Below are 13,712 nucleotides of genomic sequence, written 5' to 3' on the forward strand. Positions count from 1 at the left end.
CGGGGATTTCCGAGTGTCCAGGCCGGTGTCCAGCCCGGCCGGAGGGGGCGTGCGGGGAGCCTTCTCGGGCCATCGGGAGGCCGAGGCCGCACTGCGGGAGGGACCCCCGGAGTCCCGGCTGTGGCCCTCTGCGGGGCGTGTCGGGCTGGGGTCGTGCGGGCAAGGGGGGTGTGGACACGCAGCCGTGGGCGGGACCGCGGCCCCCACAGGGACGCCAGCTCGACACTCGGACCCTGACCCGCCACGACGACCCTTTTCTGTCCCACGACGGTGGCAGGAGGGGACGCGGAGGCTGAGTGCAGCTCCGTGTGCAGGAGGTCCAGGGCCACCTCCGGCCACCACGCGGGCCCCAGGAGCTGCGGGCGCAGCCCCTCGCACTGAGTGACCCCAGAGCTGCACTGACTAGCCCCCGCAGCCAAAAAATAAGAAAACGTTTTCTTGGGGCTGGAGCGATAGCACAGCAGGGAGGGCGTTTGCCTTGCTTGCGGCCGACCCGGGTTCAACCCCCAGCATCCCATAGGGTCCCCTGAGCACCGCCAGGAGTGATTCCTGAGTGCAGAGCCAGGTGTAACCCTGTGCATGTGACCCAAAAAGAAAAAAAAAAAAAACGTTTTCTTAGGCCTGAGGCCTGTGTACGGCACTGAACAGACGCAGGCCTGGGGCGAGGCGGGCCCAGCCTTGGAGCGCAGCCGCTCCCCTCCCCGCTGGGGCCGTGTGTCCCTCTCCCAGGGGCTGCCGCAAGCCCCCAGACCCGCTTCTACGCCGAAGTGAAATCTCGAAAAAGGTTCACGGAGGCTGGAGCCCTGCGGGTCAAACTCTCCGACCTCCTCGACTCCCCGCGCCCCTGCAGGGCTTCCTGGGGGGGGAAAGGGGGGGCAATAGCTCTGGGAAGAATCTAACTGGGGCCCCGCGACAGCCGGGAGTGTTGGGTCAGAGAATTCGGGCCCGTCCATCCCGTAGGCACCAAGTGCGAGCTCGGGGCGGCTTCAGGGAAGAGGCTCTGCGGAGCCCCCGTCGGGAAGGACCCGCCTTCCGGGCAGGGCCGGGGGAGGCGGCGCGTCTCCTCTGCTGGACAGGAGCCCACATGGCGGGGCTGTGGCTGTGCCCCTGCACGCGCCCAGGGGCCTGGCCCTGGACACCCCCACGGACTTCCCGGGGGACCCCGAGGGCTGGGCCTGGTCCCACCCGCGGCCCAAGGCAGGGAAGTGACCCGAGGGGGGGCGGGTCTCCCGGGGCCCCTCCCCACGCGCAGGTCCGGGGGAGCCAAAGGAGAACGCGGCGTCTCCCCAGGCAGTGCTCTCTGCCACGGGCGTCCGGCCGAAGCTCAGCTCTGCGGTGGCCACTGCTCCCGGCACCCAGCGCCCCCCCAGCCGCCTGGACCCCTGGGGGCACCCAGACACTCCTGAGTCTCCCCGCGTCCTCGCCGCCGGGTTGGGTCCGCGCGGGCGGCAGCGCAGTTCCCTGGCCCCGGCGGGCTCCGACTCCTCTCGGCCCAGACCTGAGCCCCCACCGGCTTGCAGGGACCTGCGGCCTGGTGCTCCCTGCCTGGTGCTCCCAGCGGCCCAGCCCGCAGAGCCCTTCGAGAACAGCGTGCCCTGAGGGTGCCCTCTCCGTCTCTGGGCAGCAGCAGCCCCGGAGAGTGCCACCGTGCGTGCGGTTTCTGTCGTCCGGCAAGACGCAGTCACGGGAGGGGCCGGCCAGGTGCCCGCGCGCGCCGTGGGCTCCGGGACCCGCCCGGGCAGCACTCGGGACTGTCCCGCGTCTGCGGGGGACGGGGGTCTCGCCGCCGCGTCTCACCGCCCTGCTACCCTCTCGGGGCGGGCGCGCGGGGTCAGCGTCGCCCCCTCTGGGCCACAGCTCGCGGCAGGACAGCGGGCGGCACCGCTCCGGACAGTGGAAGGAAACGGAGGAGCCTGTCCGGGGCGCAGGCCCAGCGCTTGCTTCTGGGGGGCCCAGAGAAAGGCCCGAGCGAAGAGCAGGGCCCAGGAGCGGCTTCTGGGGGGCCCCAGAGAAAGGCCCGAGCGAAGAGCAGGGCCCAGGAGCGGCTTCTGGGGGGGGGGGGGCCGGCACAGCAGGAGCAGGTGTGCGGGGACCCTCGGCGCGGCCCTCGCGCTGGGCGTCTCCCTCCTGCTCCAAACGGTCCAGAAACGGGCCTGGAGCAGACTGGCCGCGCTGCGCGCCGGGGCGGGACCCGGGCCCTGGTGTCCCGCAGGAGTGGCGGCCGAGGGGCCGTGGCGGCCAGCCCCGGGGGTCCGGCGCGGCGTAGGGAGGGGGAGCCCACCGCCGGCCGCGTGGGCGGGCCTGTGCCGTGACCAAAGTGAGCCACGGCGAGACGGGGAAATGCCGCCTGGGGGCTGGACCTCGAACGCGGGCCCAGACAGGAGCCTGGACTAGCCAGCGGGTGCGGCCGGGGCTGGAGGTGGCCTGGGCAGTGCTGGGCTGTGGCCTGGCGGGCGGGCGGGGCCCGGGCGGGCGGGGCCCAGGCGGGCGGGGCGGGGCCGAGGCAGGAGGGGCGGGGCGGGGCGGAGCCGAAGCGGGCGGGCGGGGCCCAGGCAGGCGGGCGGGGCCGAGGCAGGAGGGGCGGGGCCGAGGCAGGAGGGGCGGGGCCTGCGCCCGTGCCGTGACCAGGCCCCGTTGCTGTGGTTGAGCGTGTTATAAGGAGCTCGGAGTTGGGTCCCGTCGCGATGCCCGCGGACATGCGTGTGCCCTGATTGTGGAGACCCCCGACACCACCTGCCCGGCCGCTCCAAAGGGTCCGAGGGAAACAGGGTCAGTGCTCGCGGCCTGGGAGCCGGGGCAGTGAGTGATGCGCGTGCGGAAGGGTCAGGTGCCCTGGGCTTGGCCGGCGGCGCCAGCGCTGACCCTAGAGCCACGGCAGACCCCTCCGCGCCCGGCGGGACAGGCCTCGGCCCTGTGTGCGGAGCTCGGCACTCCGGCCCAGACTCTCACTGCAGCCACTAGGGGGCAGCACACACGGCACACAGCACACAGTACACAGCACACGGCAGGCACATGGGCACACAGTACACAGCACACGGCAGGCACATGGCACACAGTACACAGCACACGGCAGACACATGGGCCCACAGTACACAGCACACGGCAGGCACATGGCACACAGTACACAGCACACGGCAGACACATGGGCACACAGTACACGGCACACGGCAGGCACTGGCACCGCTCTCTTCAGCAGGGAGTCGGGGGTCAGCACGCTGCTGACCGCAGGTGTCCGCCACTGCATGTTTCGGGCCGGGAGTAGCGGCCGGGCGCGCAGCACGCTGCCCTGCACGCCCCTGCGTGTCCCTGCAGGCCCCACTCACCCCCAGCCCCCCAGCTGACCCTCGGGCCCTCACAGCCTCGCCTGCCCATCACGGTCACTTGACCGGCCGCCGTGTTCACTGGCTCCGGCTCTGTTTGCTCAGACTTTCCTGGAAGCTCAGCGGGAGTGAAGCGGGGACCCCTCCCCCAGCAAGCCCCCGGGTCTGATCCCAGTGACGGCGTGTCAGGCATTGGGCTGCGCCCAGGCCGGCCCCTGGCAGAGCTCCGGGGCTGCCCCCAGCCGGAGCTGCGCCATCTCTGCCACCCCAGGAGTGCGTTGAGAAGGTGCCCGGTGTTCACAGCAGCCGGGATAGAGAAGTGGCCCCGCCCCCAGCACAGACAGCGGACGGGGCAGCTGTACACAGAGGCCAGAGCCAGGATGGGCCGCGCTGACCCGGCAGAGCCCGGCGTGGGGGGCGGGCGGGCAGGGCCGGGAGGGGGCAGGGCCGGCGTCCTGCCGGTGTCCCGGCAGCTGACGGCGTCTCCGCTCTGCCCCAGATCTTCATCTTCGAGAACAACATCTACTACTGCGCCCGCGTGGGCAAGCAGGCCATCCGCGTGGTGTCCACGGGGAAGGAGGGCGTCATCTTCAACGGCCTCAGCGACTGGCTGTACGAAGGTGAGGGCCGGGGCCACCGCTGGGCGGGCCGGGCTGCTGGAGGGCGGGGGGCGCGCACACATGCGCACACACACGCACACACACACACACTGGAGGGCGGGGGGCGCGCACGCACACATATACACACGCGTGCACACACACACGCGCACACACACTGGAGGGCGGGGGCGCGCACGCACACATATACACACGCGTGCACACACACACGCGCACACACACACACTGGAGGGCGGGGGCGCGCACGCACACATATACACACGCGTGCACACACACACGCACACACACACACACTGGAGGGCGGGGGGCGCGCACACATGCGCACACACACGCACACACACACACACTGGAGGGCGGGGGGCGCGCACGCACACATATACACACGCGTGCACACACACACGCGCACACACACTGGAGGGCGGGGGGGCGTGCACGCACACACACACAGGTGCACACGCACGCACTCGCGCACACACACAAGCGTGCGCGCCTGTAGATGAGCAGGTGTCTCTGGTGCCTCCGGCTCTTTGCGGCCCTGGGCGTGTGGCCACAGCTGTCCCGAGGCCAGGGGCCCAGTGGGGTCCGCGCGGGGTCTCTCCCTGCAGGGCAGCGCACGGCTTCTGTGCCCATCACGCGTGTCTGCCCGGGACAGCAGGGCCCCGCGCCCCCGTCCCTACCCACCTGTCGGGGTCTCGAGTCCTGCGGTCCATGGCCCGGCCCCTTCCCTGGCTGACGTGACGGCCCGTCACACACGTCACATGCGTGCCGGAGCTCTCGTGGGCCGGGGCAGTGCCGCGGTCCGTGGGCGACTCTGCCACGTTCCCTTCCGGGCCCAGGGGCTCTCGGTGTTGCCGTGTTTGTGGTTGGCGTCGTCCCCGCGGTGCTCGGGGCTCACTCCTGGGGGGCTCTGGCCGTGCACACCTGCCCAGACGTGCCCACACGGGGAGCGTCTCTGGCTCCGGCTGGCCGGGCCGGAGGTGGTCAGCTTGTTTCTTCCACTGAGGCTCTGTGGCGACCGCTTGGGAGACCCCCGCACAGCTTCCACGAGCCACACGCCAGCCGGGTCCCCTCCCCCCGCCTGAGTGGGTCAGCCCTCTCGTTAGGGGCCCCTGCCGCTCCCTCACTGTGTCTTCAGCCCCCACACGAGGGCGGGCGCCCGGGACGCTCCCTCCCCTCCTCACCGCCCCACGCAGCCTGCTTGCCCTAGCTGCACCCACACTGCTGCAAGTCGCCACACTCTGACCTTTCTCAGAGCTGCATAATATTCCCCTGTGTAGATGTACCACAGCTCCTGATCCCTCCGTCCATGGCTGGGCATCGGGTTGTTCCGCGTCTCGGCTTTCGTACTGAGCGTGCCCGTGGGCGTGGGTGTGCATGGGCCCCTTTGAACTCCTGCTTTTGGGGGACCGATGCCAAGAGTGGCCCTGCTTGTGGGTCAGTGTGGTCTGACGGCTGGACCTAGGGCTGCCAAGGGAACAGGGGTTGCGGCTCTTGGCTTGCACGCGGCCAGCTCGGGTTCGGGTCCCGGCTGCAGACAGTTCCCCAAGCCCTGCCGGGAGCAGCCCCTGAGCGCCACCCCCAAAAGAAATTTAAATAAAGAGAAGCAAATCCAGGGGCTTCCCCTCACCTCAGCCCTGCCAGGAGGACCCTCACATGCTCAGCACGGTGTCGGCTGGGCGGGGCCAGGCCCCTCGCCCGTCCCTGTCAGACCCGGGGCTGGGCGGGGCCGGGCCCCGGGGGTTGGGGTGCAGCTGGCCGTGCTCTGGGCTGTCACGGCTCTGGGGTGTCCCGCCAGGCAGAGCAAAGCCCCCGCCCTGCACGCCTCTCCCCCCCCGCACTCACCCAAGGGAGTGCTAGGGACCCCCAGGCTGGCCCCTGCGTCCCTGCACCCCCAGGCCGGTTCCCTCACTGCCCCTCCCTCCCCCTGGCCAGGCCCCTGCGGGCCAGTGTCCAGCTCAGAAATGCTGGTAAGAGCCACCCGGCCTGTGCAGAGACGAAGGTTCCCAGATGGTCAGCGTCTGCAGCGCTGGCCTGTGCTGGGGGAGCACTGGGGTGGGGGCACTGTGATGGGAGCACTGTGAATGAGAGCACTGTGGGGAGCACTGCGGTGGGGACACAGGCACTTTCAGAGCCCTGGGGAAGGGCCATGGTGGAGGCCCCGTGGTGTGCCCCATGCGGGACCTGCCCACCCACCCTGCCCTTGTCCCCAGAGGAGATCCTGAAGAGCCACATCGCCCACTGGTGGTCCCCGGACGGGACTCGCCTGGCCTACGCCACCATCAACGACTCCCGCGTGCCGCTCATGGAGCTGCCCAGCTACACGGGCTCCGTGTACCCCACCTCGAAGCCCTACCACTACCCCAAGGTAGGCGGGGCGCGGGCGCGGGGGGCTGCGGGCTGCCCACCCCCACTCTCCCCACACACGTGGCCCTGACCCTCCTCCAGCCCCCCAGATTTGAGGTTTTTCCCTCTGAAATGCCCTTTCCGGGCCGTCCCCCGCGGGTCCCCGGGGACAGTCCAGCACTCCGCCCCCCGAGAGCCCCCCGGGCGCCCCCGCCCCCTGCAGCGCAGGCGGGGCCCAGCCCAGAGCAGCCCCCCCGCGCCCGGTCGCAGTGGTCACCGGCTCCTCGCGGGCGCTGGGAGGGCGGGTGCAGGGCAGGACCACGGCTGGGCGCTGACTGACCCCGTCCCGCCCCAGGCTGGATGCGAGAACCCCAGCATCTCCCTGCACGTCATCGGCCTGAACGGACCCACCCACGACCTGGAGATGACGCCCCCCGACGACCCCCGCATGAGGTTGGTGGCACGACCCCTCTGGTCTGCGCGGCTGTGTGGGCATGTCCCCGGGAGAGACGCCTGGGCTGGCCGTGCCCAGAGCTGCCCACGGTGGCCACAGGCAGGGCCGGGGGGCAGGCGCAGGAGCCCTGAGGCTGAGGGGCCCTCGGGTGCTGGGAGTGGCCGGGACACGTGTCACCCCGTCCTCGCCGAGCCCAGCCCTGCTGCGGGAGTCCAGGCGGAGGGCGGGGGCTGCACAGGGCCCCAGCCTGTGTCTCCAGGCCTCGGGCGTCAGGGGCCACACTGGGCCCCCTGGGGCCACTCTGCTCCTCCCTCCCGGGGCCGCAGTACTCGGTGTCCCCACTTGGGGGGACTTGGCCGGTGCTGGTCGGAGCCGAGCACTCAGAGGCGCGTCCACCGCCCGCTCTGCCCTCCGGAGCCTCCAGCCCGCACCAGCCCCCCGCCCCCCCGGCCCCCCGGGGCCGCTCCAGCCGCCACGCTGAATTAATGAGCAAAGTCACCTGGAAAATTGGAGCCATCTGTCTGAGTTAATTGAAAATCTCGTCGAGTCAATTTGGTGATCCTGTTTCTGCGGGCTTGACCGGCGTCAAGGACAATGACAAATTAGCCCCGGCCGGGCAGGAAGGGGCGCCGGCGACGCGTGTTCCACAGGCCTGGGGGCGGGGCCGTGCCTGTCCCCCGCGCCCACGTGTTTCCCGGGCCCGGAGCGAGAGGCCACAAGTGGGGCCACAGCACAAGTGGCCACTGGCAGCCACGGGGGCCACAGGGCGGGACCGTCCAGGCCAGACCCGGCGTGTGGGGGCGAGTGGCAGAGGAGCCCGGCTGGGCAACCGTGCCAGGGCGTTGGGTGCGAGGCTGGCGGTGCCCTCGGCCCTGGACCCGCTGAGCCCAGCCTGGGGCAGCTGCTCGTGGGGGAGGGGGGTGCCAGGCCGGCAGGGACCAGCACCCAGGGGTGCGTGGCCTCCAGAGACTGTTGGGCCGTGTCTCACGGTTCGTCCGCCCGGGCCCCCGCTGGCCTGACCGTCACCCTAGCCCACCTGTCACTGGCCTGGGGCTCCCGCTGCCGGCCGAGTCTCCCCTCTGCCGCCTGGCCTGTCCCCTCCCGGCCGCGGCCCCCCTGCCCACGGCTCTCCCTGTGCGTGGACGGCGCGGGAACGTGGACACAAGCGGGGGGTGGCGAGGCTGTCCCCACCCACTGCTGTGTGCCGTCTCCCGGCCCCGCTCAGCTCAGGTCCCCGACGGACGGCCCGGAGCTCTCGGACCCGGGTGTGACAGCCACTCCCTCCCCCTCCCTGCCGGAGGGAGCCCCGGGGTCTGGCCGGGGTCCCCTGGGCTGACACCCTGCGGCCCGGCCTGCCGGCCACTTCCTGCCCAGGTCCGTGCAGAGCCCGGATCTGGCCTCTGGTCACCGCGGCCGCTGCCCCCGCCGCCCGCCCGCCCGCAGGACCTGAGCTGCGCTGGCGCGGGCGGCCATGCCCAGGCCCAGACGCCGCCCGCTTTGTTCTTGGTCCTGCTGCCACTCAGCTGTCACGGCCTCCGCCGAGTCTGCAGCCAGGAAGTGACACGACCCCCCCCCCGCCCGGGGACAGCCGCGAGCCGCGGTTAATATTTCATGCCCAACAAATGGGCTGATAAAAAATTCATGGCTGGCGCCGCGGGCAGCGTCTCTGCTCTGCTGTGGGCCCTTTGCCCGTTTCCCGCCAGGCTGCGCCTTCCCGCAAGCGCCCGAGCCCGTCGCCGCGGCCGCCCAGGGCGGGGTCCCGGCAGGCGGCATGGGTGGGCAGGGGCAGCTGTGGAGCCTCCTGGCTGCCCCTCAGCCTCCCCCAGGTCCCGCCCTGGGTCTCTGCCCAGGGCATGTTCCTCCACCCTGTGTAGCAGGCGTCCCCGGGCCCTGCCCACCCTCTCAGGCTCCCACCGGGCCCCCAGCGCTGTGGCGGGGCCGGGCGGGGCCGGGCGGGGCAGGGCAGAGTCTTCACCTGGCCCAGCCCGGAGGCCTCGCCGAGCAGCGCGGTGCTGGGGAGGGGGCAGGGGTGCGGGCGGGCGGGCAGCCCTTCCCCGCGGGCGGCTCCTCCTGCTCCTCCTCTGTGCTCGGGACGCGGCCGCCTTTGGCCATCTCAGCTCTGGGGTGTGACTGGACACGCGGCCTCTGCCCGCGGGCCGGCCCTTCCTGTGCTGCCTCCGTCACCCCCAGCTCAGCGCCGAGACCCGGGGGGCTGGGGGGGGCGGGGGGCGGCTCTGGCCGTGTGGGTGGTGGTTCGGGCTGAATCCGGGCGTCTCGTGGCTGCATGGAGGAAGCACGTTCCCACCGAGGGCCCCTCGACTCCCGAGAGCCGCAGCATGTGCAATGCTCCCGCCCCAGTGCTCCTCCTCACCACACACGTGGCAAATGGGGGGTGGACCCTGGTCCAGGTCGCCCAGTCCTGCAGCTCCTGTCTCTGAGCTGCACCCCTGCTCGCTCTGGCCAGCCTCACCCCTGCCGGGCCCTGGGGAGGGGGACGGTCGGAGGGGCCGGGGGTGGCAGCTCGCCCTCCTGCCCTGCCGGTGGGCTTGGCCCCGCCCCAGCTCCTCCCCTCCCCGCCAGGGAGCACTACATCACCATGGTGAAGTGGGCCACCAGCACCAAGGTCGCCGTGAACTGGCTCAGCCGCGCGCAGAACGTGTCCATCCTGACGCTGTGCGACGCCACCACCGGAGTCTGCACCAAGGTAGGCGGGCACGGCAGCCTCGGCGGGGGACCGAGGGCTGCACCGGATGCGGCCCGTGTCCCAGAGCAGCAGAGGACATGACCCGCCCTGCCCCAGGGCACCCCGGGGCGCCCACCGGCTGCAGACGGGTGTGCGGGTCCAGGCGGCTCCACAGACGGTCGCGCGTCTGCACTCGAGCCCCGGGGACTCGGGCACGGCCACTGGCTGGCACCCGGGTGCCACGAGACCCTGCGGAGGGGACTCGGGAATGAGGGGCTGAGCTGGGCGCAGAGAAGCGTGTGCGGGGTCAGCACCGCGGACAGTCCCTGCGGTGCCCGTCAGCACCACGGACAGATCCCTGCTCCCCGCCGGGCTCCGGGCCGGTGCTCCCGGTGCCGAGGCCTTTCCCTGCTTGGAGTCACCTTCCCTTCTTGCTCCAGGCACCGTGGCTGGTGTCAGTGCTAACAGGGTCGCGTGCATTCACCATCCCACCCCCCTCCGTGTCTGAGCCCCTCCCCGCCGTGCCCCCCTCCCCCGCCCCCCCGGGACTGCTCAGGTCCTGGAGCCTGCGGCCGTGTCTTTCCTGCCGTCGCTATGGCCCCACCCCCGCCTGTGCGCCCCTCGGGCCAGCACGGTCCTCCCCAAACCCGCCCGTGGCCAGCGGGGTGCGGGGTTCATGGCGTTTCCGCCGTGTCTGCGCAGGCTGGGCCGGGCTCTGGCTCGGGGCACCACGTGTGCCAGGCTCGGCTCCGCCACACGCATGGCAGTGCCTGGTGCTGCCGCGCTGCACGCCTCTGACACGCTCTGTCCTTCCAGAAACACGAGGACGAGAGCGACGCCTGGCTGCACAGACAGGTAAGGACCCCCGGCCGCTCCCTCAGGACGCCCTGGGTGGGGGCTCCTGCCTGCACGCAGCCAACCCGGGTCCGATCCCCGCCAGGAGTGATTCCTGAGCGCACAGCAGGGCGCGTCGCTGGGTGTGACCCCAGAAGAGCCCCCGTCCGCCCACGCTGGCACAGCAGCCTGGCTGTGGGCTCAGAGGTGGGCCCCTGGGCATCTGTGTCGGGGGGGTGCCCGGGGGTGCTCAGCCCGAGGCCGCGCAGGAGAGTTTACCCCATTGCCCCGCAACCCACCGCCCAGATGTCGCCCTGCGGGCAGGCTGAGATGGCGAGCACGTCGGCCCGCCGGAGACGCCTGGCACCATCAAAGGGGCCGAGGCGCGGCTCATGCCCGCGTCTCCGAGTGGTCTCCGTGGCTGCCTCTTAGAAGCGGACCCACTGCCGTGCGGGAATCTGGCTTCAGAACCGGCCCGGCCAGCCCGGCCTCGCGCGGCCGCAGGAGTGTGCATGAGACGGAGGGGAGGCTCCGAGGGGCCCCGCCACTCGCTGCGTCGGCGTCCCGGATACGAGCAGCGCTGGTGTCAGTGGAGCCTTTCTTGGTTTTTGTCCCCCTCCGCGTCCTGGCACTGAGGACAGGTGGGCGGGCGGGAAGCTTGCTTCCTTCCTTCCTTCCTTCCTTCCTTCCTTCCTTCCTTCCTTCCTTCCTTCCTTCCTTCCTTTCCTCACCTGGCGGGATGAAAATTGCCCGAAAAACCCAACCAGACTCAAGTGTCAAACGTCGGGTAGAGGGTGCGGCGTGTCCTCCTGGTGTCAAAGACAGGTGGACACACAGCAGTGACGATTCTCCCGGAACGTTCTAGCAACTCTGAGTGAAATGCACTTCCTTTGGTGTGAGCCCCGGGGCCTTGCTCTGCGTCCTCTCTGCTCCGCCAGCCACTCTCACGCCCACAGTCACTTTTCCTCTCCAAGTTGGGCGTCACATCCGGGCGGAGGCAAGGCCGTCTGTGAGGGGGGCCTGGGGCCTCTGCGCTGCTCTCTGCACGCCAGGCTCTAGTGGGCGCCCGACGCGGCGTCTCAGGGCAGACGCAGCAGGAGGACGCTCGGGCAGAGGGTCCGAGAAAGCCCTGAGGCGTCACCCAGGGCTCAGCCCCTCCGCGTGGGCAGGGCCAGACTCCCTTCCGGCTGGGGATGCGGGAGCGGGTCAGCTGTGCTGATGCGTGTCACGGCGTGTGTCCGGAGTCGCCCTGAGCAGCTGGCAGGTGCCGGCTTGGACCCGCCCCAGGCGACGTGAGCCGACTGCTCAGTTCCCCAAAGGGGAAGGCCCTTCGCGAAGGCCCACCTTTGTCCAGGCCTGGCAGTGAAGCAGCCCGGAGGGATGTCCCCCCTGCAGAGCCGCTGGGGACGTGCAGGACAGGGGCTCCCGGGTCTCCGCACACGCAGCGAAGAAACCGGCATCGCGGGGGATGGACCTGCTGGTGCCTGCGGCCCTGCTCCGAACTCCTGGCACCTTGTCACTGCAGACGCCGCGCGGGGAGAAGCCGGTCTCGGCGGGGTCCGTGCGGCATCCCCGGCTGTGTGGAGACGACAGACCGCGGCCCCCTCAGCGGGAAGCTTCCAGACAGAAGCACCGTTACACCCACCGAGGAGCTTTCCCGCGGCCGGGGCGACCTTACAGCCGGGGGGGCGTTTGCCCTGCACGTGGCTGACCCTCGTTCAGTCCCCGACACCACGCACGGACCCCCCATTCCCGCCAGGAGCGAGCCCTGAGCACCGCTGGGTGCAGCCCGAATACAAGAAGGAGAAAAAGAAAATTACCGAATCTCTGGAGAGTATTTTTCTCCGCCTGAGGCGCAAACATTGCCCAGAGAAACAGGACAATCTGCACCGCTGTGTCGGCGCTGCTGCGGCCAGGAGACGCGCCTTTAAGAGCCAGGCACGGCGCTGGCCTCCCCGCTGCTGCTCTTCCGATGCCGTGCTCCCGGCTCCGAGTGCGGAAAATAAATGTTTGCAGATTAAAGGTCTCATTTTACCGCACATATTCATGAAGATTAAATGTCGTTTTAATCCCGTGTCCGCGCTGCTCTGGGCACATCCTATTTGCATGTGTGCCCGCACCGCGCTGATTCACTGCGGGTCCTCCTTCCCCACGCCAGCACGCGGCGCCGGCAGTGACAAAGCGCCTCGAGTCAGCCGGTCGGTGCTCACGGGCGGGGACTTCCCAGCGGGAACGTCAGAGGCGCCAAAGCTGCCCGAGCTGCGACAGAGCAAAGCGCCCCTTCTCCCTCCAGCCTGGAGACGGGCACAGTCCTGCCTGCAGGGAGCACCCTGCCCCGCGCTGCAGAGCCCCCTGGGCTGCCTCCTTCCGCCCCAGCCAGACTCGGTGCTGCACTGTCTCCCTGCGTCCACGCGGGGCAGCCCCAGGCACAGCCCCAGAAGCCCTCTCCGTACATCCACCAGGGGGCAGCATAGCCTGGGGCACCATCTCCCTGCATCCACATGGGGGCAGCACTGAGCCAGCCTGGGGCACTGACTCCCTGCATCCACATGGGGGCAGCACTGAGCCAGCCTGGGGCACCGACTCCCTGCATCCACGTGGGGGCAGCACCGAGCCAGCCTGGAGTACCGACTCCCTGCATCCACGTGGGGGCAGCACCGAGCACTGCTCAGGAAGCATTCCCGGAGCATCCATATGGGAGCAGCACCACGCCAGCCTGGGGCACCATCTCCCTGCCTCCACATGGGGGCAGCACGGGCACAGCCCTGGAAGCCTTCTCACTACATCCACCCTGGGACAGCACCCAGCACAGCCTGGGGCACCATCTCCCTGCATCCACGTGGGGGCAGCACCGAGCACAGCCTGGGCATTGTCACTGCATCCACATGGGGGCAGCACCGAGCACAGGCCAAGAAACCTTCTCCCTGCATCCACCTGGGGGCAGCACTGAGCACAGCCTGGGCCACCATCTCCCTGCGTCCACCTGGGGGCAGCACCGAGCACTGCCCAGGCTCCCTCTCCCTGTGCCGTCCAGCAGCACTGAGCCCCGGAGGCTGACTGTCCCCTGCTACTCAGGCCCCCCCTCCTGACCCTCAGCCCTCCTCTGCCCCCGGAACGGGCGCTTGGGGGCTGCTGCCCACCCACCAGCCCGAGAGCAGCCCCAGCTCGGGCCGCGCGGCTGCCCGGTGCCCCGCGGCCCTGACCACCCTCTCGCCCGCAGAACGAGGAGCCCGTGTTCTCCAGGGACGGCCGCACCTTCTTCTTCGTCCGCGCCATCCCGCAGGGCGGCCAGGGCAAGTTCTACCACATCACCGTGTCCTCGTCCCAGGTACCCACCCGGCCCGCCCCACGCTGGCGTCCGGGGTTCCCGACTGAGCCCAGCGGCAGGGCGGGCAGCGGCAGGGCTGGGTTTCAGCCCCCAGCCCTGCTGAAACCCGGGTCACGAGGTCCACATTCCCCTG

The 13,712-nt window shown here is 70.6% G+C and overlaps 1 protein-coding gene across 4 annotated transcripts in view; it reads left to right on the forward strand.

Moving 5' to 3' along the window:
- Window positions 1-13,712, forward strand: part of DPP6 (dipeptidyl peptidase like 6) — a 216,754-nt gene that overhangs the window by 188,984 nt on the left and 14,058 nt on the right. For all 4 annotated transcript variants that reach the window (XM_055120728.1, XM_055120801.1, XM_055120575.1 and 1 more), the window contains exons 8-13: window positions 3,820-3,940; window positions 6,148-6,302; window positions 6,636-6,733; window positions 9,315-9,438; window positions 10,234-10,272; window positions 13,472-13,579. In XM_055120728.1, the coding sequence (XP_054976703.1) occupies window positions 3,820-3,940; window positions 6,148-6,302; window positions 6,636-6,733; window positions 9,315-9,438; window positions 10,234-10,272; window positions 13,472-13,579 (645 nt within the window). The remainder of the gene's footprint in view (window positions 1-3,819; window positions 3,941-6,147; window positions 6,303-6,635; window positions 6,734-9,314; window positions 9,439-10,233; window positions 10,273-13,471; window positions 13,580-13,712) is intronic.

The sequence above is a fragment of the Sorex araneus genome, chromosome 1 (assembly GCF_027595985.1).
Source record: "Sorex araneus isolate mSorAra2 chromosome 1, mSorAra2.pri, whole genome shotgun sequence".
Taxonomy (NCBI): Eukaryota; Metazoa; Chordata; class Mammalia; order Eulipotyphla; family Soricidae; genus Sorex; species Sorex araneus.